Below are 26,586 nucleotides of genomic sequence, written 5' to 3' on the forward strand. Positions count from 1 at the left end.
CCTTATTGACAACAGTGACCCCTCCCCCAACAACACCACACTGTCAGACTCCCGAGGTCTTCCAACACACACCGCCAAGCTCTCTCGCATCTAGCAAAGCTACCGAGAGACCCAAAGCCCACACTCAAATACCAATGAAGTCAACTATAACGATTTTCAACTTGAGTTTTTTTTAACTATCTTCAAAGGCATTTGATCTGCCTCCCTTGGCATCTAGTAGTAATGTGTTGGCATGCTAGGTTTTAAGCCCCTTAGTCTCTGATCTTTACTCACTTGTATATAGTTTTAATAAAACATGAACAGTTTGCTTATCTGCCGCAGAAAAATACATGCCAGGGTGAAATCTGTCATAAATATAATAACCTGTTATTCTATGCTAGAAGGGCTCTATGTCTATGTCCATAATGCAAAGACAAAAGAAAACGAGCAAACTAGGAATATCAAAATGATTGCCACCTTTTGCTATCGAGACTCAGGTCATCTGGCGTAGCACACTGAGGTATTATAGTAATTAAAACTCAACAGCCACTTCTGCAGAAGGAGATGACACTACGGGGAAATTGTATTTTTCTCCACCCCCTGCCCCCCCCTAACAGTGAGCATTTGGCTAAATTAAACCCATTTTTCTCTGGCAGGCTAATATAATGAGGGCAATACATGCAAGAAAGAAATTAGCTTGATAAGCGATTACATGTGTGGACTCAAAAAGAACATGTTATCAGGAGAAGTGAGAACAGTGAGGACAACAAAAAAAAAAGCCTTTCAGAACATCTGCAGTAGTGAGTTGCTTGGACTTTTTCATTACAAGATTTTTAAAGAGCCACAGAGTGTAACTGATGAAAACAAAAACAAGGAAGAAAAAAAAAAAAAGAAAGAATCAAAGCTGTCAAAGTTCTCCTGCCACTACAGGGGAGCCAGCTGAGACGACAACTGAGGTCACTGGCTTGCATCAGCCTCCACAGGTGTATCGTTTCCAGAGGCCAGCTCCATACATTCAAACTGCATGAACGGTAAAGAGGATAGACAGGGGAGGCTGCAGGTAAAAAATGTGCTTCATCAGCGGAAGAAAGCCACCTCGGGTAGATGTGTAAGGAGAGACGTTTATTCTAGATAAATACAAGCAAGCCACCAGATGTCTTTGGCAGCACTAGACTATCTCTGATAAATATAGCGCGCCACATTAGACCAAGCTGTCTACATATTAACCACTGTCAGATACACATTAACCAAAGAAGTCTGCAAACATACAGTAAAAGTAGACATTGAGCTTACCGCACCACTGTTCTGACAGTGTGGAATCTTCCACAACACCAAGTAAGCACAGCAATCCAACTTTATCTGCCATGTAATTTTGCTGAGGGTAATCCAGGGATACTCCTGTACTGGCTTCTCTTCATTGGCTTCCAGTAAAATCTAGAATAGAGTTTAAAATCCTTCTGTTCACCTACAAGGCTCTTAAGGGTCAGGCCCCATCATATCTTAAAGAGCTCATAGTACCATACCACCCCACTAGAGCACTGCGCTCCCAGACTGCAGGTCTACTGGTGGCTCCCAAAGTCTCCAAAAGTAGTGCAGGAGGCAGAGCCTTCAGCTATCAGGCTCCTCTCCTGTGGAACCTCCTTCCAAGAACCTCCTTCCAGTTTGGGTTCGGGGGGCAGACACCCTCTCTACATTTAAGAGCAGACTAAAAACCTTCCTTTTTGACAAGGCATATAGTTAAGGGCTGGATCAGGCCTTAGACCAGCCCCTAGTTATGCTGCTATAGGCTCAGACTGCCGGGGGACTCCTATGGTGCACTGAGCTCCTCTATTCTCTCTCCTCCTCTTCCTCTCCATCATTATGTCTCATGTCAGCCTAATGTCTGCCTCTAACTTGGTATCTTCCCCGGAGCCTTTCTGTGCGTTCTCATCACTCAGGTTCCTGTGGATCCTGGTCCTGGTCCTGCTGATGTGGTTCTCTGCTTCATGAGTCACTGCTGCGGATCGTCGGACACTCGTCATGTTTTTCAATAGTATCATACTGCTAATCTTTTAGTCACATTCCTATTGTTAGTGCTATAGTCACTGCTAGTATGCTGTTTGTGTTGTCTCTGTCTGTCTCTGTCTGTCTCTCTCTCTGTGTGTCCAACCTTCACCCAACGCGGACCCCTACAGAAGCCACCCACATTGAGCCTGGGTCTGTTCGAGGTTTCTTCCCGTTAAAGGGGGGTTTTTCCTGCCACTGTTGCTCAATATAATATCTGATGCTGCTCATGTGGGAATTCCTGAATCCTTAATTTTGAATTCCTGAATCATTGGGTCTCTCTCTAATTAAAGAGTTTGGTCTAGACCTGCTCTTTATGTACAGCGTCTTGAGATAACGCTGTCGTGAATTGGCGCTATATAAATAAAGATTGATTGATTGATTGATACTGCATCCTATAGAGCTCAGACAATAGGCTGAGCCAAAACAAAAACCCCATAGTTCTCTAGTGGCATATAAGAAGTTTATGAATGCTGCACCAAGGATGTTCCCTTTTCAACAGAAGCAGTGGGGTTAGAGACCAAAAGCTCCAATATAAATGTTCTGAACTCAATCTCACTCAGGCACATGCACCCACATTCCCTTCCCTACCTGCTTTGTTGCTGTATGGCCAACCTTGGAATGGACCTGCAGAAATTCAAGGAAAAAAAGACTTCTGCATTATTTTCTAGGTGCACTCGAGGTTACAGCCCTGGCTTGAATGCTACGTTTAAAATTCGAGCATTCCCCTTATAAAGTGGGAGGCAGTCAGTGCAGATTTGAAAAGCTGTGGGGGGAAAATTCACTTAATGCAACACTGACTGGCAGGTCACACTGCAACAAAAGCCCTGAGCCACTCATATGAGGCCTATTTGATCACAGTCCTTCAGAGAGCTATCTGTCTTTGTCTCTCGTTGTCTTTTACCGATATTTGTGTCTCTCCCACTCTGTCTCACTCGTTCTCGCTCAGAGCCAAACTGCACACAGTCAAAGCGCTTTGTACAACCTCTGGTGTTGCTACACTTGCTACTGCACAGTGCCGTGGAAATGTGTAGCATTATTCAATTAAGTGGATTAATTCAGAACATCTTTGACCTTAGACAGGGCTGTCATTGGCAATGTACCAAGAATTATTGAGGAGGAATGATGATGGGCACAGACCTCTTTGGAAACTGGCAGGATTGAGTGATAGATAACACTGCTGAGCAGTAAACCACTCAATACAGCACAGTGGATTAGACTGGAACAAAAAGGTTGTGACATGGAAAGACTGAAATCAAATCAGGAAAATAATACAAAAGTGTGCAACATCCACTGGAGAAAATCAAGAATCAGCCCAGTGCCAGGATTGTCAGGGTTAAATGGGCCCATTAGTACTTTCCTTTTTAGGGGACCACTGATCCATCCATGTAAACTGCACATTTGTTAAATGCTACAATTTACATTAAAATTATGGGCTAGACATATCATATCAGGCAAATATCTTCATAGAATTGCTGTAACTAGAAAATCAGGCCTGCACTGTCACTAACATTTAGTGATAACAGCTACATTACACCAAACCTCAGTATGACTTGTTCACTACTTTAATCATTATGTACATTCAAATTGAATTGAATTTAAGTATTATATTTAATAGTAACTGTAGTAACTTGTAGTTATCTACTTCTGGTAATTGCTGTTAAGTCACAATATTGTTTATCAGCTAAATGATCCTGTCAATAGCCGTCAGCCTCTGCTTTAGCTGCTGATGAAATGTTAGCTAGCTATCCATCTTTGGCAGTTTGCAGCGCACATTTGTAGGTAAAACACAACAGTTTTCTGTTGCAGTTTGGCAAAAGGTACAAAGCATGTGTTGATGAAGCAAATGAAATCTAAAAATGAGACGCCTGCTAACAGCATTGATCCCGTCCTTTAATTTATGGAGGACCGATCGTAGAGACGGGACACGTTATGTTTTAAGGGGGCATTTTCTCAACAGCACGCCCTGGCTCACACTCAGTCAGTCTGTCTACTCCCATGCACTGTGCCTAAAGTCATCACAAGTTATATCAGCCTTGAGGAAGCAAAAATAATTGACATATTCTCAAATGGAAAAAAAGATGTAGACCATACTGTGGGCTTGGTCACCCGAGACAACTGGGAAACTGGTACAGTACAGACTGATAATATCAGGGCTACTTTGCACAGTGCTGTAAATTAAGTCTGGTTCTCTGAGCGACCCTCGTACTTTCCTCCTGTGCTGCACAGGGCGCTTTTTCTCTCCCTTCCTCCTCCACTGCAGAGGCAGCACAAGGCCATGAAAGATTGGAGGCAAAGTGACGTCCTCCGGTTTATCCTCCCTGAAAGCCTTCGCATGCTCTCAGTTCCACATGAGGGATCTGATGAAAGCCGTTTGTCAGTACGCCACTTAATTATCAGCCAGAAGAAGAGCCTCTGATGCTATCCTCTGACAATGGCTCACAGCAGCCTGCTGACTACAGTGCCCACTAACAATGAAGAACTGACTGCAGCTACTAATGGTGACGGGATAGTGCCAACTGTCCACTTAAGTTAGACAAATTAAGTAACGGCACAGAAAGCTTTTTGTGTGCTACTTCAATGTACAGTACAGTATATATTTTTTTCTTTGTAGACTTAAGAAGCAAGGAGCAAATTTTACATCTAAATACCAAAACTGTAAAATGCAATGTTCAGAAGTCAAAATGCAAAACAGAACAAGTCCTACAGAAAACACACTATATCTAGCAGAGGAAAAACGGAGACATTTTGACCTTCTGTTTTTCCCGCATGTCTACACAAACATTATAGAGTTTATGCTGCGGCTCAATATGCACATTACCATCAAATTGCAAACAAATAAAACAAGTCACATGCACTCCTTAACCTTCTATCTTAACACAGGCATATTCTTTTGACTGCTGACTGTTGAGAAACAAACAGGGACAATGGCTATTATTCCCGTGCAGATGGATAAAAAAAATTATTTCATTAACTTTGACATAGTTGAAGAAACTCTAGCATCAGAGTCAAATATGGCATTTGAATCTCATAGAAGGAAACTACTCATTCAGACTACTCTGTTCTGGTGACTATAATCTCCTTTAGCCTTGTATTGTGACGTTTATTTCCAGAAGGACTAAGGTGTGTAACCCCTCAAAAAGACTGGGTGTTCAGCAGCAAAGGATGAAGATCAGCTAGATAAAGGACTTTCTTATTCAGCTGTGTTCTTGTCATGCAACTCTTACATTTACTCCAGTCATCCCCGGGTTCTTGAATACACTCGGCCTGAAAGCTACTGCACATGCAGAGAAAAAAAGGTAAGCCATTTTCCATCATCCGTATTAATCTGATCTGATACTTAGTGTTTCATTAGCAAAGTACATTACTGTACATGTCAGTGACAGACACATGGTGATGACTCAGTGTAACCTCGGACTCCCCACAGTCACCTGTCAGCAGGGAGTAAATCCACAAAGGAATGGCAAGAAGCAACGGTTCATTTAGAATCATTGCTCTGCTCTCACTAACAAACTCTAAAAAAAGCCTAAGAGAAGCTTTTTTTCTGTAATATGTATTAGATTTGATTTCCTTCTGAAAGGGAATCACAGACCCACCCTACAGTCCATTAGCCAAGTTAATGCAGAGCTGCCAGACTTGCTGACCCATTAATAATACATTGCAGTGGTCAAAAGAGGCCAGACACCTCCGTGCACCCCTTCATCCCCCTACACGGCCACATTAATGGACTAATTCAGATGCAATTAACTGGTGGGGAGAGGCTGTGGCCTTGCGGCTGGTGGAGCACAGGCTGAAGGGCTTACAGCCAGGGCTTGGATTATAATCACTGTGAGCACACACATGAACATACACACTCACAAAACAATTTACATACTACTAGAAAGGAGCCAACATATTTGTAGTGACACAGAATGTAGCTTTCACCATCAGATACCAGAAGCAAAAAGAAAATTAATGAATATCATTTACACTAATCATCATATTCATCCCTAAAAATACTGTTTGTATTTGGCCATTGGCTAAATATCTGTTTCAGCCTGAAAAAATTCAGTTAAAATGTCCACCAAATTAACTTGCAATAACTAATTAATTTGGCCACTTGGAGGCAGCGGAAACAAGCTTTAAACATGACACTAACATATTTTTATCAGATGAAATGGTAAATATGTTGGGAAACAGTAGCCAGCTTACATAGATTCAAACCACCATTAGGATTAACTTGGAGCCCTGTTTGTTTCCACCCGATGCCTGCAAGTCCAATGTTCACTCCAATGTTCACTCGCTTTCTAGCTCTGTTTTGGTCTCTACCGACTCCTCAGAAAAATATCTGGATTGTTAGCTGCCAAACGCTGTTGGGTAGGTAATGTACAGTCGATTTGTGGAACTTTTTTGCTGAAAACAGCTGCCTGTTGCGTCCGAAAATGGTACTGTGAAAGCCATGAGAGTGAACCAAAACAATAAAGCTGCGAGATGCATGACCAAAATAATGAGCTGAAAGACACTATAATGTTTCGTAGACCTGAGAGGAAGAGCAGAGTAATTTCTGGGCAACCCCCCTTCACATACAATTAGTCATGTGATTCATTGTTGATATAAAATATTAATTATAGCCACTTTATAAGCTAGCAATTCTTTTGTTGTGAGGACCTCCTGTGTGGGAAATCTGCATGAGATGACAAAGTGGGAAACGCTTACACTGCCCTGCATTACAATTTCATTTATTCGGTTTCTTTTTTTGTATTTGTCCATCACAGCAAGTTTCATTCAATTCAATGTGGCTGTGAAAACCTGCTCTTTGAGAAAGTGACGTTGACAAATGAGCAATTACAGGAGCGATATTCATGTGTCACATCTGTGGCCAGCAAGACCCACGATTAGCCCTACTGATGCTGAATGTGAGATGCGGGAGCTGCGCCTGTCAACACAGGCACCCAGGAAGGCAGCGTGGCCCATTCTGGCATGTCATCCATCACTGGTTCCACTCGGCTGCCACAGCTGTGTCACTGTCCCCCTCTCACAGACCACTGACCCCACTGAGGACGCACCAGCAGGATGATCAAATATCTCTCTGGGATAAGAGACAGCCATCCGGCTTTACTGACAAGGCAGAGGACAAAAACCCTCTCTCCTACATATCCTCTGCCACAGTGACATCTTCATCAATAAGCAGCATTTAATGCCAGGCAGCAGCAGAGTTGTGTAAAGACACATGGCAGCTCGCCTTCCATTACAAAAAAGCAGGGATGGTGAAGAGCAAAGAGAAGCCATTAGCTGCAGGAGGCGGACACAGAGGGTGACGTGGGTTAAATAATTGCCAGAGAAGAGAGAGGGTGGATTGAAATGGAACTAGATCAGTCAGACGTATTCCCAAGATAATTACTCGCCATGCAGATTTGATCAACATGGCAATCATCAGGGCTGGTCTACTCCTTTTAAAATTCCTATCAGAAGTGAATGAACTACAGTCTGAATGTAATGCAGCATGGCTGAGCTCCCAGTCGCTCTAAGTGGATATTCAGTGGAGGGCTTACCTGAGTCAAGCTACAGACCTCTGACCCTATCAGTAGTCTCAGGTTGCTGCAGATTTTTTAGAAGATCCTTCTCCAGCCTCTGCTAATTAGTCCTGCAGCCTCCTCTTTCCCTTTCATTTCCAAAACACTGTGTGCACACCACAGTGCTGGCAGATAAATTAGCTGCATGCTTCACAGGAGGCAACCGTTCTTCAGGGAGAGCAGGCTACCTTAATTATGAATATTATTAATTACATTTAAAAAAGGAGGAACCAAAAAAAAAAAAAAAAAAAATCAATCAATCACACTTTTACTAAAAGATATTTGTTAAAATGAAATCACACCTTGTTTACTTGAAACAGAAAATTACATTTTATATCCAGACTGAGCCAGTGGCAGCAGTAGCCAGTCTAACCCAGCTCAGATGAATTTAACAGGGCAGATTCAGTGTTAAAGGCGGATTCCAAGGATTGTGCTCTATTTATAGCATGCAGAATTCATCAGCGTACGCTTCTCCTGTCTCTGCCTCCTCATCAGGGCAGAAATCAGTGCACATACAAGAGGCCATGTTAAAAGGCACCATCTGTGATCCCAATGTAAACAAAGGTAGCCTGATGTTCAGACTGAAAAGCTATTATGGTACCATTCCATTATTCAGTCTGACACTGCCGTCTTATTAGCAGTTTCCTGGAGGGCAGGATTTGATTTTACCGTAACCAATCACTGAACTAATGCATCCAGATGCTCCGACTGTGTTACTGCTGCATACAGTTAGCACAAGTTAGGCAAAGAATAGCAGTTGATATTGAGAGTACAAGGCTGTGATGTGTCCAGGCAAAGGAAATTAATAGACAAGACAAAGACGAATAATTCCACATCCAAAAAAATAAAGAAAGAAAAGAGTTTGCTGAGTACATTGTTTTCTTGTTTTAGCACACCAGAGGGGCGTTATAGCATGGACCATCATCAAATAAACAAAGTGTTCATTATCTTAAGACAAACAGCTGAAGCAATAATGTTTTATTGAGGACCATGCCAGCTCAACCTAGCTTGTACGCACTATAACCCTTTAGCAGCGTCAAGATGTCTTGCTCACACTTACAAAGTGTTTAGCTAGGTTAGTCAACTTATTATGACCATGAACAGTTTTACTTTGTATTCATACTGTGATGTCTGCGACAATTTGTCTGCCACTGGCACAGCTGGGTAATGTCACCAACTTTTAGACCCACTCCCAAACGATCTGATGACTTTGTCGTTTCTCCGATGAAGCTGTTAAAGAGGTCACCGCAGACCTTTTTATTCATTACTTTTCAATACAGGGACTAGCAACAGATGACAAACAAAAGTTATTATGTTTTCTGATGCTGATTCATGTTTGTTTTCACCTGCAGCTATTGAAAGTACATGAGTAAAGCACACCGATTTTATAATTGGTTCAGTTGAGGTAGAGAAATGCAAAACAGAAATTTCTACATGCGAATGTACCTGTGATTTAGTTGGTCATTTGGTTAAAATGACAGTTTCAGCTTTAAATCTTCACTCTGACAACAAGCCAAGCTTAGGCACAAAATGATGAAAACTTTCCTGATTCCTTTTCATAAAACCCATAATGGGGTAGCAAATACAAAGACATTCAGAGCAATATTAAGCTTTCACTATACATTGCATTACGCAAAAGCGACAGCCAACCAAGCAGAATGAGAGAGGGCAAAAGGCCACTTACTGGGAAAAGGGAGATAAATATAGGGAAAATGAAAAGTGCTATTTTTGTTTAAATCTTTCTAGCCACAGAACGATGACTACAGAGTTTCTGAGTAACTTCCTATGGCCCTTCATCTTCCCCTTCGAAGAGCCTAGGAACTAGCTAATGATTTTTCCAGTTAAGAGTTTTTCTGAAATGCGCTTCAAATTCCTTGCAGTTCATAACTTTAACTGTAACACCAGGGTTCTTGCCCAGTTGCACTTCAGGCTGCAGATCTGTAACAAAGCAAGGACATGGCCTACTGGAGGTGATGATCTCAGTCACCACATAAATGGACCACTCTGGAAAAGACATACAAATACAGACCCTGACCCCCTCCTCAGTTATTAAAGAGTTATGGGTCTCACTATTGCCAGTCAGCTAAATAATTCAGTCTACTCTATAATTCTTATATCCAAAAACCAAGTGAACTAACTAGGAATCAAGAGGAAAACTAGCTTCCCAACAGACCTGACTACACTGACATAGATCCTACAGCTTTGGACTCTCGTATTTCTCTATAATTACCTATTGAAGAGCATGTCTCAATAAAAGGTCTGATGCTGTGACTAAGAATGTTTACAGGGATCAACAGCCCATCATTGTACACTGTTATCTCTATTACAAATGATTCTTGGAAAGAAAAAAAACATGCATAAGTGGTGTGTCCCTGCCTGTGAGTCAGGTATTGACTTCAACAGATCTAATTTTCACAGAGGAGGAAGTTCACTGAATCAATTGACAGCCATGGTCAACAGCTTTTACAAATGGCTGCTGTATTACATCTCACTGAGAGAAAATAGCAGATGGAGGGAGCTGTTAAGGGTTAATGACTGTTTAAAATGATAGCAGAAGCCATATATATATATATATATATATATATATATATATATATATATATATATATATATATATATATATATATATATATATATATATATATATATATATATATATATATATATATATATATATATATATATATATATATATATAAGGGATGAACTGTGAGGCCATGAACATGACTGTCAAAAAGACAGCTACCATTTCAAGTAAAATTGAAGCCAACCTCTCTACACAGGCCTGCAGGCCACAAGAGGAAGCGATAGAAGCCTCAGGCCTTTTATGTTCTGCACTGCAGTCAGCACTTCACTCAGCGGAGTGTGGGGACAGCAGCTCCTGCCAAAATGTATCCGTGCCAAGGCCTGCCAGCCTGCTCTCCCCGCCCACTCTAAGGGCCAGAGCGTGAGCGGTGGGGCGCCGGTAGGCGGGTGCAAGGTGAGGCTGGTGGGCGGATGGCCAGGCTGGAGCTTCCTGACACGGGAACCCGCCTCACAGCAGGATCAAACTGGCTGCCGAGTGAATCACTACCCCTCCCACCACCTGACACAGTCAGCGCCGGGCCAGCACACAGCCACTTTTGCTGCGTCTACAATTAAGAAGGAATCCAAGATGAGATAAAAGTGCTAAAAATCACTTCATCACTCATCAGACTGCATCTCAGCCAATATTCATATGACACTGAACTGAAAAAAGAGAAATTTATGAACTTTATAAAAATAATAATTTTGGACTTGGGTTGGTGCATGGGCTGGAAAAGAAAAAGAGTGGCACAGAGTATGTATCGTGTGGCTGAAAGTGCTTAAAATTTAAATGCTTACTTTACGGTGTAATGATGATACAGGCTAAGAAAGTAGATGAAGGTATCAGAGAGTCTAGCACCGAAGCAATTTTACACTTTCAGATTTCAGATTTGCCCTGTAAGCCTAAGCTTGAGGTGGGAGATAGGGGCAGGAGGCGCAAATTCTCATACCTGACCAATCTTATTCAAATAAGCAACAGGAGCAGGGATTTTCTGAGCTGTGGCTAGTCACTAGTCGGAAGCAGGAACATTATCTTCAGAGTAAATAATGTCCTGGAGGACCAGTAGCTACCCAAATCGCTTCTTAAAAAATAGAAAACTGCTCCAGGCTGCTATTATTAAGCCTCAGATCCAATGGGAAGTCGAACCTTTGATCTGTTTAGGGTACTGTGTATTTGCATTTTATAATGAGATCAAAGCAAGGTCCAGGGCCCCTGCAGAAGGCAGCTCTGTGCCCCATCTCTGCACACTGGACGATTTACAGACCAAAGCTATATTTCCCTGTTAACAAGATCATGTAAGAGCTATGGACCTCAGTGAAAATGCAGTGGGAGATTCAACGTTTGTTAGGCAATCAACAGTAGCCTACATTCTCTTTCAGCTAATTTTCTCTCCTGTTCACAGGTGTGGAAGAGATAAAAAAAAAAATAAAATCATGCCAGTAGCAACAATCTCCCCAACAGTTAAAGTTCAAGAGCAAACATTTCAAGCATTTTTAAACTGGTTGAGAATTGCTCCAGATTTTCTTTGGCATTCTTCACCTAGAAGAAATGCAGAGGGGAATTCACACACTTTGCCTGAAGTGAGTCTACAAGGAGCTGGGAGAAGGTTTGAGATGAGCATAGAGGTCAACATTGGAGAGTGTATGTGGAGTCTCAATTCAATGCTGCTTCTGACCAGTTTTTTTTCAAACAGAAAATATACCAGAGAAGAAATCACACTGTCACTGTCTTTGGCTGAGCTGAACCCCATATTTTCTGACAGCCTGATCAGAGGTGGAGCTAAGAGAAGGACTTAAAACATCCATGCATTTTCTAGCAATCTGGGCTTCAACCACATCATACTCATTTATTATGTACAAAGTTAGAAAATGCTGCTACATCCTTCTTATGACAAGATGTACTTTTCTTTAAATAATCTTTAACTTGTCATCTTAAGATTTGCCCTACAAACAGTTGTGGCGAAAGTCAGAGAACGCAGATTCTCCATTCATGACACACAACAGAGCATCCATGAAGAGACGGAGCAGATTTGAGAAGTTGTGACAACAGACTTCGAAACTAAATTCAGCTCCATTTAAAATACCACATCTTACAAAGAATCTTTTTTTTTTTTTTTCAAATTTATAAAAGAGGTTCAATACCAAAGTCCAACATGCAAGCTCTTATGGATTCTTAAACACTAAAACTATTCAAAGTATTTCTCATCTTCATCTTTGCAAAGAGCTCGTGATAAGAAGAAAGACATGTTTTTCTGACCTTGAAGTCAGAGAGGATTTGTCCTGCTTACCTTTTAATCTAAGAATCATATGAGCCAGTTTACATTGCCCGTAATGGCTTTGAAATGGAAGGGACTGAGCAGCTGATATGAATTATGACTAAGAGGACATAAACAAATCAGGAACATATAGAAACAGTATACTGCATTATACAAAAATGCTGCCGGCAAAAGCCTGAAGTCTTCTTGGAAATGTGTGTTTAGGAGTCCTAGTATGTGAAATACCCTCAAGGAATCTGGCAGATCTTCAAAAAGCCATCCATGCCATGCAACGAACAGAAGGACGCAGAAGCTATATGGAGTCAGATGAGTCTCAATATTAATAAATGCACACAGAGGGATTCACAAATGTATTTAGTAATTTACATTACCAACCAAAGTTTGTATCTCTGATCTCGAATCTACGCATACATGAACTGGCTGATATCGAAGGAGACATCGGATTGACTACAGATAATTCCCTCTTGGAAAAAAAAAAAGCATTTGTGAATCGAATCACATCAGAGGAGTCTCAAAAAACCCACACACAAATGCAGTGAAGCTCGCTGATGACAAGCAGTTTGTAAATGAAGGTTCAACAGTTTGTATATAACATTTTTGATCAAAATTTCCAGTACTCAATCTATTTGTTGATTTCTACTACATTTATTTAAAGCAAGAAATATTTGCCTGTGCATCAGAAATACATTTGTGAAACATATTTTATTTTTTTTTAATGTGGATTTGTTTTACATTTATATACACACAAAACGCTAACTGTTATTGTGTGCATTGAAACATATTTGTGTGGAGAGTCATCTGTATATAAATCTCAAAATACATTTGTGAATCCTTCTGTGTGCATTCATTACAGTTGAGACTGATCTGAATCCATAAAGCTACTGTATATGAATCGCACAGAAAGAATGCTCAGACAAACCTGCAAAATATAAATACCTCAGAAAGCTGGAGAGGGTGTCAAGAAAAGCACCATCTAATGGCTTGCTCATAGATGCCAAGCACATATTCTGCACTCTCGAAGGCAGCGTTCACATTTTTTGACCTTGATGAATTATCTGTTTTTATTGACAGCACTTATTGATATTTCTTAAAAGCGCATGCTAATGGAGTTCTTTTGAGATGACTAAATGAGTTGCTGGTGCCCAGATTAGCCTGGTCTCATCTCACCAGCACAGCTTGCATTATCATACAGAACAGACGCATGCGTGTGTTGAGTCCCAAATTCCTGCGACTGACATCTCCAGGGGAACAGAGGAGCGATGACTACATCCGACCTACATTCACCCCACCCAGGCATGCTTGCTTCCAACTAATTACACACACAAACATGCACACTCAATCATACTATAGGTGGATTCATATCATAGTAACAGGCACAGTGCAGGGAAACATTACTACTGCACACAGATTACAGAAATTTCAATCACGTGTACATGCTACTTTTCCATTGCCATTTCTGAGGGTTTTAAAGCCAAAAAACCCCTCACGAATGCACAGGCTGATGACTGGGGGAAAAAAAACTTTTCCCAGGCTTTTGCACAGACTTAGATGAAAATATCATTTGTGTGATGGGTTGTGAAAATTCTCCAAGCACAAAACATTAGGAACAAACCAAAGGCTACTGGAGCCCGTTCAAATGCCCTGGGCATGGAAACAGCACTATTGGATTTCATTCACATGTCTTATGCAATGAAAAGATTTTAAATATACTCTATACGCATTATTTCAGTTGTTTGGATTCTCAGAAAAAAACTACAGCAGGGAAAACACCCTATTAACAAGAACTGAGAGAAAGATTATGACGCAGGCTGTAGCTTATGAGCACATCTTCAAACCGCTTTTTCAGTCTTTCCTGTGCTGTACGGCTTCCTGGTTAGAGTGATGTGGTTTTTCACACTTTTAAATGTGAGGGGTATTTCTACAGTTGCAACCCACATTTAGGCCAGAATCTGTTGATCTACGCAAGCCTTTACTAAACTAGAAAGTACTTGACGAGCGTCAATCTCTATCAATGCTGACTAATTCTATAACTTGCTCTTATACCCAATACATCATTCCAGTTAGGTCAAATCTACATTACACCTAACACTGAAAAGAAGCCCTTTACATTTCAACATTATTTTCCTGTTAGTTTCCTCTCTGTGGAAAAAAACAGCGCAATGGTAGAAATAAAAACAAATCGGTAATCAGTTTTTCTTTAACACGAGGCCTGTCGGTCAACCAAATTTCATCTGAACATAAAAAGCAAAAGAGCCTTGACAGTATTAATTATTAAATGTGATGAATACTATGCTTGAAGTATGCAGGACTCACTGCAGTATCGATAATGAGTGGATTATCCTACTGAGATAAAGTGCAGTGAATTTAATGCCCATAACCCTGTACAGTAATTGAATTATCACTTCCTACATTCACTTAATCACAACTGTACTACTGTAATATCATGTATGATGTGCTGATCCTGTGACATTGACAACTTATTTCCAGTGAACTAAAACTTAGAATCGCATAAAAATCATATTAGAATTGCATAAAGATCATACTTGCTTTGCAGGGTAATGTTGTGAATTTCGAGGAAACATCTTCCATGATGTCGCACTGCTTGAAACTGTATGCTTACTTCCAATATTGGAAATTTGCCTTGGCCAGTTAATCCCAAAGAGGACTGAATGCATTTGCTGGTGAGGCGGTTGTAGTCAGACACTTGCACTGCATTTTAGCAACATTTTCAAAACAGCTCGTGCAATATTTATTTTGAAGTTTTTGAAATTTTTAAAGCCTGGCATCAATTAAGATTTAATGACATTTCCAAATCCTGAATGCCATTTATTATTTTTCATTCCAAGTTTTAATTGCATAACATTATTCCTTAGTGTTTCCTGACCAGGGGAATCCTGGCAGCCACATCTGATATCATGATAAAGCCACACTTGACAACAAAAGAACCAAAGGCAAATGAACAGCTACACACATTAGCCAAGCTTTGGTGAATTAATATCACGTCGTCCCTTCTGCTGTATCTACAGTAGGACTGTAATTCAGTGGGTGGAGCAAAGCTTCAACCTTGCCTGCAATACCAATTTGTTTCCCACTGAGGCCACCCACTCTAAAATGTATAAAAAGTGTATATATTCAAATGCTTTGCATAAAAGTGTCAACTAAATGTTGTGCCTTATTTCAGTTGGGCTAGTCAGTCACACCCTCATATTTCTGAGCAATAAAGTCTGTGGATGAGCGTAAGACCTGAGCAAGTCCAATACAACCCACCTAAATTCTGATTTATTCAGAGCAGCTCTCTGGACATGAATAAATATCTAACAGTTTAACAATTAACAGTTTAAAGCATCTACATAGATACAGACTGAGCAATGAATGCTACATGTTCTGAAGCCAGATTTGTTAACAACCTTAACGTAGCCACAAAGATAGTGGAAAATGCTGCTGCAACCTTGTACCAATGTCTGGAGAGAATCGTTCATGTGCAATGAATGGTTAACTTCAATGCCAATGAAGTAGGCGGTGTACAAAATAAAGAACTGACCTCAGTGTTGAGTGAAAATGCCTCAATGCAGGAAAACATGTAGACCGACAGCACATATGCTGCTATGATGCCGACAACTAAATAAGGGCCGATGAAAGTAAAATAGGAAACAAAGGCTGCAAAATAAAACAATTCATTTCCTTAGAAAAGGCCTTGCCACAAAAGCTAAAATCAATCCATTTACCATAACACATGCTTTCTCATCTCCCCCTCACCTACACACATACACACACACCTCCATGCAGCCTGTACAAACGCCAGATCTTGTCGCCCCAGGAAATGGGCTTCATACATCTTGTCTGACTGCAATAAAGCACTGCCTAAGATTCTATTTCCAATAAACGTCGACTGATTGGAAAACTCATTCTAATATCAATTTCCATCTGGGCCCTTTAAAAGGCAATCAGCATAGCTTCATCTCGGTATATCATGGGCTCCTTGAGATGATGACACAGCACTGGCTCTCTCCTTCTGCATAATGGCCTTCTCCTATCAAGGCATCTGCAATGAATAATACCACCCATGAATGGGCTATTTAGTCTGTGTTCGCACAGATAGGGGCCACTTCTCTGAATATTAATCCAGGGTTTTACACTTCATATGGTTCTCTCAGGGCTGCACCATTTTTCATTCGGAGGAGTGAGGCACTTAGTGTGATTTGGCGCACTCATAGTTTCTCTCTAAGCTTTCTCAGAAGTGACAATGGTGATTACCAATGGCATCTCACTTTGTTTAAGATGCCCAATGACCACAAAACAATGATTTAAATCAAGGAATATCGCTTTCAACTCCTCTACAAATGCTGTCCACAGCTTACTGAAAAATGTAACATCAAAGACAGATATCCTGGAGAAGATGAACTGATAGAAGTCACTGTAATAACCAAAAGGAAATCCAGCATCACCTTCTGAAAGCACTAAAATAATGTAATATGTGGCTTGACATACAATCAATGCAGAAGTCGTACTGTAACCAGAATGCGACTCTTATCATCACCAAGGCAATAGATTTCAATAAAATAAGGAAATAAAACCCAGGTGCCTCTTTTTCTCACCTTCCAGCCACTGCCCGCCTCCCTGTAGTAGGGAAAGTTATCACAGATCCACTGGTAGATCTCGCTCAGTGTCATCTTCTTCTTTGGCGAGCTGTTGATGGCAAACGTGATGAGGCTGGCGTAGCTGTAGGGCGGCTTGCCGTCCTTGTGCTGCTGCACCTCCTCCTGGTCCAACGTGGTGTTAGGATCCAGTAGGCTACTCTTCTTGCCCATGCCTGGCCCGTGGGCATTCTGGGCGTCCGCCTTCCGGATGGCTGCCTGCATGGTCAGCTGAGGAAGCCAGTCCATGGAGGTCAGGCTGCTCTCCAGCTCCGACGTCATAGTGACGGCAGGCTGGGCAGGAGGGGGGGTGGGGAAAAGGTGGTGGAGGCGGTGGTTGCTGTTGGTGCTTTGTGGCTGATGGAGGGTGGACCAGGTGTGGAATAACAAACGGAGACAAGTGGCAGGTTAAGGATGAAGTCTCCCTCAGCTCAAGACATCAGCATAACGTCTTCTGTAGGTCAACTCTGGAGAAACAGGAGAAAGACATGTCTTTATTAGTCAACTATTCTTTGTTACAAGGAGCTATTAAGCATTGGAGGCAATAGATATGCATGTCAGCAATAATGCAGAGAACGAAAAGAAAAAGCAGACGAGGGAGCAGATCTGAACAGTTTGCCCAACATCAAAAAGCAAGTGTCTCTGTAAAGTATGCTTATATTCGCTGTGCAGGAGATCACAAGCCCACCAATTTCTCCACCACTTGCTGCTCTCAAAGCTGACTCATAGCTGGGACTCCATCTGCACACAGAGAGAGTAAATGCCAGGCAATTGTTTTCACAACTGCCAGCCAAATGGGGGGAATGGCTCAGGAGGAATTCCGACTCTCTTGAGGGTAGTAAACCCCCTCTCCTTTCTTCCCTGCCTGCCAGCTTGACTGCCTCCTCCCCTTCCTCCCCCAAAACGGAGCCTCTGCCGTAAACAAGCTAGCCAGTGTCGTCTTGCAAACTGTCCTCAGCCCTGTGTGTGTCGGCCGTGCTGTGCAGAGTGTAGCCCACAACAGCATGTCTCTCTGTCCCTCTCAGCACACTGCCCTCTCTTCTTAAAATAGAGGGGCAGAGTGGAAAGGCCTAAAGTTACAAATGTAGGTGAAAACGGGCAGCTGTGAGGAAAAAAACCTGAGCGGGATGACACTGCAATCTGGTGGAGGGGAGAAAAAAAAAAAGAGAGAGAGGAGGCGGGAGAATGAGAAATCCTCACCAAGTTGTGGGATTTTTCTCTTGACTAAGCATGCTCGCACAAGTGTGTGTTTTTGTGATTTTTTGTGTGCGCGTATGTGCGTTTTAGTGTGCACTCAGGCTGCCACCCTGAGAAAAAATACAGCCTTGACACGGCCCTCAATAGGTCAAATACCGTTTCTTGCAGTACGAATTGCACTCAATTAATACCATCTAACCCAATTTTCACTGATATTGTGATGTTTAGCACTGTTGCCTTACAGCAAGAATATTCCAGGTTTGAACCTGGGGTCTTTCTGTGTGGAGTTTGCATGTTCTCCTGCTTGCGTGGGTTTTCTCCAGGTACTCCGGCTTCCACCCATAGTCCAAAGACATGTGTGAGTGAGCGTGAGTGTGAATGGTTGTCTGTATCTATGTGTTGCCCCTGTAATTCACTGTCGACCAGTCCAGGGTATACCGGTTTGTAGCAATTTAAAATATCTAATCTATTAGAAGGTAGTTTGCATATCTGAAATCTTAAAATTAGTTTCATATACATCTTACTTCATTAGTGCGCCAAAAAGGCAACAAGAAATAAAAAAAAAAAAAAGGAAAAACATAATTTTTTGGTGCTCTGCAGTCAGTGTGAGATGCAGCAGGAATAGTATGAAACTCCTAAATTGGGCATACTGCTTTGGTGGCAGTTGGTCACAAGCAGTTTGTGGTTGTCCCTTTCAATTGATCTCTCACAGCAGGGGTTCGCTAGTGCCCAGCAGCCAATTCAATATCTGATAGTGTAGAAAGACAGAGCCAGATGATGAAGGCATTTTTCATACATACAAACCATTCTGAGACAGGAAAAACCAAATTCAGGGAGAATCATGAACATGAACATGAGGGAGATCATTAACAGAGTGGAGCATTGGTCTTAAATCTTCCCTGATAATCAGCGTTGGGTTTCATGAGCCACTGCGAAGTTTTTCTGAGCAAAATAAGTTTGCATTTTTATTAATTTGATTTCCCGTCTATTTTTTAAGTGATACTTCACCTACAAAGAATCCTTTGAGTATCAACAGCTTTCCCCATTGGGCTTGAAAGTTGGCTGTGATGGGAGAACAGCAGCTGTGGTCACCAAATTAGTAATTTTTTATGACAAAAAAATTAATACCAAAGGTCTCAGTAAGCTTCTCAAACCACTCCTAGAACATAACCCACTCTTGCACTGCCCATTTGTCTGACCAGCATGTTTCAGATTGTCATGTGCTCACCAATGGCCAAATATGCTACCTCTAGCTGAGTGTCGAAGCTTTGAGAAGGGCAAAAGCACAACATTAAAACAGAGCAGAGAATTTAACCATGTTTTGAGATGGTGAATGTTTTGATCATAGTGAGCCCGACAAAAAAGAAGCAGATTATGCTGCAGGGGTGATTTGAAACATTTCTAAGGATGTTTTCATGCTGTATTCCCACTGTGAATACTTTATCAAACTGTATCTATTGTAACTGTTGTAATTGTAAGTTTCACTTTAATCTGATAACTTGGAAAAGAGCTAGTTATTTGCTTTTCACTGTGCTTTTTTAAATTCTTTTTTCATTAACACATGCACTATGTTTGTTCACAGATAGAAGGCATTGAAGAAAACACCAAAGGCTTTGAGGTAAATCTCCCAACCTCTGCAGTCATGAGCAGACTGATAGATGAGCAGACTTGCTGACTGACAACCGACAGGTGAGTCAGCCTAATGGTGGAGAAAAGTTCCTCATCACCGAAAAGACAAACAACTCATACACAAAATATCTCCACCCTGTAACTGAAATAAAGGTGACTCACAAGCTGCTAATGACGGTAATTTTCCTCTTTGAATGGCAGCCTATTGAAATATAAAACTAATTTGATTTTGAATTTGAATATATATCTATATATACACATTGAATCAAACTCCATCCATCTCACTAGGCCTCCAGTGCAGATATCCATGTCATACCCAGACTACAACATGTATAGCTTCCTGTCTCAAAATGTTCCACTGTAAACTGATCTCAGGTGAATTCAGTGATTAGCATGAATGACTCAACGTCCATCACGCTTTAAATACAAGTTCTGGTTTGACATATTCTTAGCACACTATGGGAAACTTTGTGAAAACATCACATTTCAGTCAATATAAAACACAAAGTAAATGCGGGTTTACAACAAAATCTAGTTGTTAAAAGAATATGCTTTGTTTTTTTTTGTTTTTTTTTGTAAATCAGGACCATGTAATGTTTTGTTTGACTCATGCAGAATGGGTAACACTTTTTACTTCGGTTCTTAGGCTAAACAATAAATCTATACTACATGTTCAGAAAAATGGTAAATTGATTAATAATGAAATGATAACATAAGTTGCAGCCCTACAATACAGTTCAACCACATGCAAACTCACATCCATCATATAGCACAATGTTGTACTGGGTGGATTACATTTAGCTAGGTGTAGCTGATAACCTGGCAGCTCAGCGTAATGATCTTGATGTAAATGTTTCTGTTTATACCAGCTTGGCCCCGGATTCCTACTGAGCCCCCACACTAAGTAAGAACGGGGGTAGTTAAGAGGAGGAAGCAGGCAGAGCCTTTTGGTGGCCACCAGAGGTGAGCTGACAGACACGGGGGTTGATGAGAGGTGCTCCGCCCGCTACATGGAGACACATGCCATTTGACCCTCTACGCTAATGATCCAGCTGCTACATAATCTGCAGGGCCAAGTCGGTGTCTTAATTAGAGGACCTTGGGCTGTGGCAGGAATGATGAAGCACAACACAGGCAGGCAGTAAGAAGGCCCCCCCGCTGCCTTCATTACCCTGCCAGGCTGTGGGACATTCAGAGCGGGGACAAGCCCCAGCCTGCTGCCGCGTCAGGGAGTATGTTCACCGACGGGTCCAAGGGTAGGAAGAGGAGTACTGAGGGGGCGGGAAAGATGAGAAGAAAAGCTAGGGGAGATGAAGCAGTAGGGGAGGGTGTGAAGGCCACCATGATGCTGGCATCAGGCCTGGCAAAGAGCAGAAAGAGGCAACAGTGTCTGCATCGGTCTGAGAGTTCAGGCACTATAGTTACAAGCCCAAGGGAACAGACTGCGATCCCACACACACTGAGCCACTTTGATCTGGCTGTAGGAAAATGGTTTTCCGTCACTGTCACAGCCAAAAAAAGAAAACTTCTTTCTCTCTCGACTTTAATTTGTTTTTAGAATGGAGCACAGAGTATTTTCGAAAGGCTGAGAGGGAGAAATGGATGGTCAAATTTATTCTCTATTCAACACTCAACGTTTCTTTATTCTCAAGGGATTAATGGCAGATTTAGTTCTGAATGAGGAATTGAAAGAGTTTTTGAAACATCTTAATTTACCAAGTTCTTGACAGGACTTATCAACGTTCCTGCTGCCAACAGAGCACTGACAGCAAATCAGTGATTGTGTTTTGTGTCTGAGCTACTAAGTCTGAAGTGGCTCAATCAAACTGACAGCATGGTTATTATACATGTGCCAGGCTCCCTTTTATTCAAGAATCTCAAATGAGGCAACAAGCTGAGTAACAACCAGGGATTACTCAACATAACATAGCAGATTACGTCAACTTCATCATGTTAGGCAAGTAAGTACGGAGATGCAAGTCAGCAACTGCGTCACAAAAATCAGAACTGTTCCACATCCCCACTATTGCAAAATTGATGTCTATACTTATCAAGCACTTAAAAATTTTAGTACTCCTAACAATGGATGGTCCAGGATGAGATTAATATTTCAAGTGCGATATTGCTACAATGAATGGCACTTAACTGTCTTCAACATTTTATATAATGACAATAACCACCAACTTAATTTTAATTCTAATTTAGAAAGTATGAATGATTTATGGATGTCGGTGGGTACTTATCTGTCGTGGAGCCAGTATACCTCGGTCAAGCTGCTCATATGATCTGAACCTGATCCCAAAATTTCTTTTGCCCCTTATTTTTATTACTAAAAAATAAAATGTGATTTCTTTGACAAATATGATTTCTACATTTTACCATGTTAATCTGATTGGTAAGTATTGTAAATATACAGTAGAATTGACCATCCACAACAGATGTTGTATTTTGTAATTTACCAGGTGAATCACTTTTTTCTTGGCTAGCAACAATATCTAGTGTTATCGTTCATGATGTGCCCACTTCCATGTAAATGCTACATTATCTTTAAAGATAGCTTATCATTTACTTTCTCCACAGTTAGGGAAGGGACGTAACCAGTTTCACAACTTGTTATAGAAAAAAGAAAGTGATGGTAATTATACTGCTCCACGTTTTAATTATTATTCAATTGCATCTACAAAAGTACACAGGTGCACCATGCAATTGGTACTGACTGAATTAGTCTGCTTCAAAAACGATGGGAAAAAGCAGTGATGAGGCTGTGAAGCCTTTTCACCTCTCTAGGACCAGTCTGAAGTGCCTGGTTTCATTGAGAGTAGTAAAGGTAAATCAATAAAAGATAAGCACCTAATGTGTGTCATCTGCATGATTACAGTCTGGTGCTTTATGGTTAATAAACCATAGTTAAATATCCATTACAGCAGACTTAAGCTGCAGTGATTTTTATTGTTTTTTTACTGAAAATATGCTGCTGTGGTTGTTCACAAATATCTGATGATGCTGACAGGTATAAACACCAGCTGATGGACAAGACAAAGAAAGCTGAGGCTTAACAGTACAGAGAAACGTGGGCTCACTATTTGGCACGCAGCAGGTCACTGTTGTTATCTATTGTGTTACAACAGCTCATTAATGATTTACAAAATGTTAACAACCAAATAATAAACTAATTATAAGTTATAAGAATATATTGTAAAGTGGTGCCACATTGGGTAATCTTTATTTGTATAGACATGTAAACACTATTGACCAATGTCATAAACACACCTCAGCATTTGTGGCCTAAACTAGTTTGCAAGGCTTGTCCCAACAGAATGATGTAACATTATATGTCTTAATACTGCTGAGCATTTACCAAAGAACTCAGCGGGTTGCTCTAAATGGCTGAATGTGTTGTTCCTGCATTTTACAGCGCAGTATGAAAAATCACATTGCAAAGACCTGACGCCTGCTGAGTTAGGTAATCCATGTTAGTAAATATGCCAAATTTTGCTTTTATGAAAATTATGTTATAGTGCATATAGTTGAAAGCGCTAACAAACTCTGCTGATGTACTATGTTCTGTTGTGAAGCTCTGAGATTCAGGACGTCAGAATCAATATGAAATGTGAAACAGTTGCTCTCACATCATATCGCAAGGAGATAGAATCACTTGAAATATTAGAAACTGTCACATCTAAGTATTCTGAGTATTTGGTGTTAATTTTTCCAGCTACAATGCCTCGTATTGGAAATCTGTAAAACAAAAATGATGTATAGATCTTTGATTATTGGCAATTTCAAACCACTGGTTTCAAGATTTGAGATAAACTACCCGCAAAATATACAATATACTATGATGAGCTCACTCTTGTCAAATGCAGCCTTCACTTTTATGAATGAAACTAACACCCTTTCTTTAGTTTGGGCATGTTCTGCAAAACAGAGGAAACTACTGGCAGAAGCAGAAGTAGATGAGGCATACTAAAGGAAGTAGGTAAAACAAAAAGGTGAATAAAACTGGTGTTACTATTTGTCTTCTCAATTAAGAGCAAAATGCATGAACAAAAGTAGGCAGCAGTATTTAAAGACATGACAAGACACCCCACAGGAAACATTAGTCAAGGATAAGAAGCCTAACCAAAACAGACAGCACGCGCACTTAATGTTATTATCTGCCATTCCTGTTAAATAATGTAAGGTCAATAAACCTGACGAAATTAATTTGTGGTGTTTGACTAACTGAATACATATCAGATTACCTGTAAACTGAGCGCGTATAGGCCCAGAATATCAGATGTAGTGCTTACTTAGGTGTGAAAATGGGTATTATGGGGGGATAAAAAAAAATAATTAAAAAAAATCACTGTTTGTCAGTGGTATGAATGAGTCAACATGGCTTATTTGACAAAGTTCCACAACCCTGCTCATGACCAGCACTTTACGCACATCTGACACTGTTCGACCTGAAAGCGTGAAGCTGCTGTGCTTGTGCTCACTACTGCAACCACAGAGGACAACACAAAGGCTTTTCTCCTCAACAGCTATTACTGGTTGCTTGTAGTCTCAGCCATAATTTCCCCTCTTCTTGAGTGGAAACGTGCTTAACATGACTAAAAAGTGGAAGTTCTTTCAAAGTGAAAATGTGTACAGGAATGCAGCAGAATTAAAAGGGACAGTTTAACGGTTTAAGAAATACAGTTATTTGTTTTCTTTCTGAGAGTTTGACGAGAAGATCGATACCACTGTAATGTCTGCGTGGTAAGTATGGAGCTAGAACCAGGACACAAATCGCTCGCCTTAGCATTAAGACTGGCGGTAGAGGAAAACTGCTAGCCTGGCTCTCCTCAAAGTTAAAAAAATCTGCCTACTAACACTCTAAAGACCATTAATTAACTATTTTATCTTGTTTGTTTAATTCCAACACAAACAGACAAATAAAAAAGAAGATTTGTGGTCTTTGAGGAGGAGTTAAGCTCTTTAACTATTTCTCGGTGACCCACAGTCAGGTCAGTGCAATGTATTTCCCAATATTCGGATCTATTGTTCTTAAAAATTACCTGAGTATTGTCTGCAACTGGCAGGATGTCCAGTCGGTCTAAAAATAACATTACAGCTACACTGCAGCTCATTTATTTTGCAGGGACATGTAAGAAGTGCAGTTGCTGACCTTATTGTCTGTTATGCAATCGACATAAATACAATATTTAGGAGGGGTTTTTACAAATATATTAGTAAACATCACAGCTTACTTAAATGGCACAATCATTAGACAATTAGAAATTCATTCAGACAGTCACCACACCTGAGGTGAGACGTGAGTGTTGGCAATATTAGCAATATATCATCAGCATACTTATAGATAAATTCTAAATACACTGGTAATATCCTGATTTATACTCTTGCTATTCATTTTTGCAAGGCCCGAACCAAATTTTCTTGGAACACGTTATTAACACAGGCACAGTGGTGTGGTGGTTAGCTCTGTTGCCTCGCAGCAAGAAGGTTCCATGTTTGCATGTTCTCCTGGTGCTTGTATGGGTTTTCTCCAGTTACTCTGGCTTCCTCCCACAGTCCGAAGACATGCAGGCTAGGTTAATTGATCTAAATTGCCCGTAGGTGTGAGTGTGAATGGTTGTCTGTCTCTATGTGTTGGACCTGTGACTGACTGGCGACCAGTCCAGGGTGTACCCCACCTCTCACCCAAAGTCAGCTGGGATTGGCTTCAGCCCCCCCCCCACGACCCTGAAGGATAAGTGGTATAGATAATGGATGGAGGATGGATGTTATGAGCACACTGGTACCATGTGCATCTGCTTTTATCGAATGTATGAAAACCCTGACATTTAGGGTAATAAAAGCAGCAGTATTTTTACCCTTATTTCCTGTGTATGGTTATTCTTCGTCATTTTCAGTTTGTCGTTTCATCTCAGGTGTCTATAAAATAGCATGTATTTGCACACAAGTAGACAAAAATGCATTTATATTATTATACAACACTGCACCACAGCTAGTCTATCTCATTTTCTACCTAGAACGCCTAGCTGCCTACCTAGAACAACTTCCTTTCAAATGCCTGTGCATTACTGTCATCACTTCCTCTCTGAGAAAAGAGTAGGCTATTTCACTCACATTCTCACTCCCACTTGCAGACAGAAGACTGTTGATAGGTACCAGACCAGTGCTCTCCTGCACTTCTCTGCCATTTCCGCGATTAATCCCCTTTTACTGCAGTCATGTATCCATCACGGGTAGCACTCCAACAGCATGCGTCTGCTCAGCTACACAGACGCAACCATTAAGACTTGTGATGGCTGCACTGCCATATATGCTACCTCACAACTGTCGATGATGAATGCTGCATTAAAAACAATGTCACTAGGATTCAAACAGACCACAATAAATATTTACACCACTGATTGTTAAATGCTGCCCAGACTTTGGTGTGTGGGGAGGCAAGGAGGGAGAGGGAGAGGGAGGGAGAGAGAGAGACTCAGAAAGAGAGAGCTTATTATGACAAGAATCTTCCTGTAGTGTGATGGTAACTTGGCAAAAGGGAGGGGAATCGCTAAGCGTGCTCCCTCTGTTATGCCTGAAGATTTGGCACATGCACTCACAACAACAGTGATGTAACCTGGTAACAAGCCTTTGGCATCTTTACTCTCGACCGAAACCCAGGTCATACCTTCCATATCAACAGCTTTATATCCAGCCCTTGTTTTCCTAGTG

The 26,586-nt window shown here is 41.0% G+C and overlaps 1 protein-coding gene across 1 annotated transcript in view; it reads right to left on the reverse strand.

The window, feature by feature from the left end:
• Positions 1–26,586, reverse strand: part of foxj3 (forkhead box J3) — a 69,029-nt gene that overhangs the window by 23,980 nt on the left and 18,463 nt on the right. The window contains exon 2 of the mRNA XM_070844567.1: positions 17,011–17,516. Within this exon, the coding sequence (XP_070700668.1) occupies positions 17,011–17,331 (321 nt within the window). The 5' untranslated portion in view covers positions 17,332–17,516. The remainder of the gene's footprint in view (positions 1–17,010; positions 17,517–26,586) is intronic.

This window comes from Pempheris klunzingeri, chromosome 2 (genome assembly GCF_042242105.1).
Source record: "Pempheris klunzingeri isolate RE-2024b chromosome 2, fPemKlu1.hap1, whole genome shotgun sequence".
In the NCBI taxonomy this organism is placed as follows: domain Eukaryota; kingdom Metazoa; phylum Chordata; class Actinopteri; order Acropomatiformes; family Pempheridae; genus Pempheris; species Pempheris klunzingeri.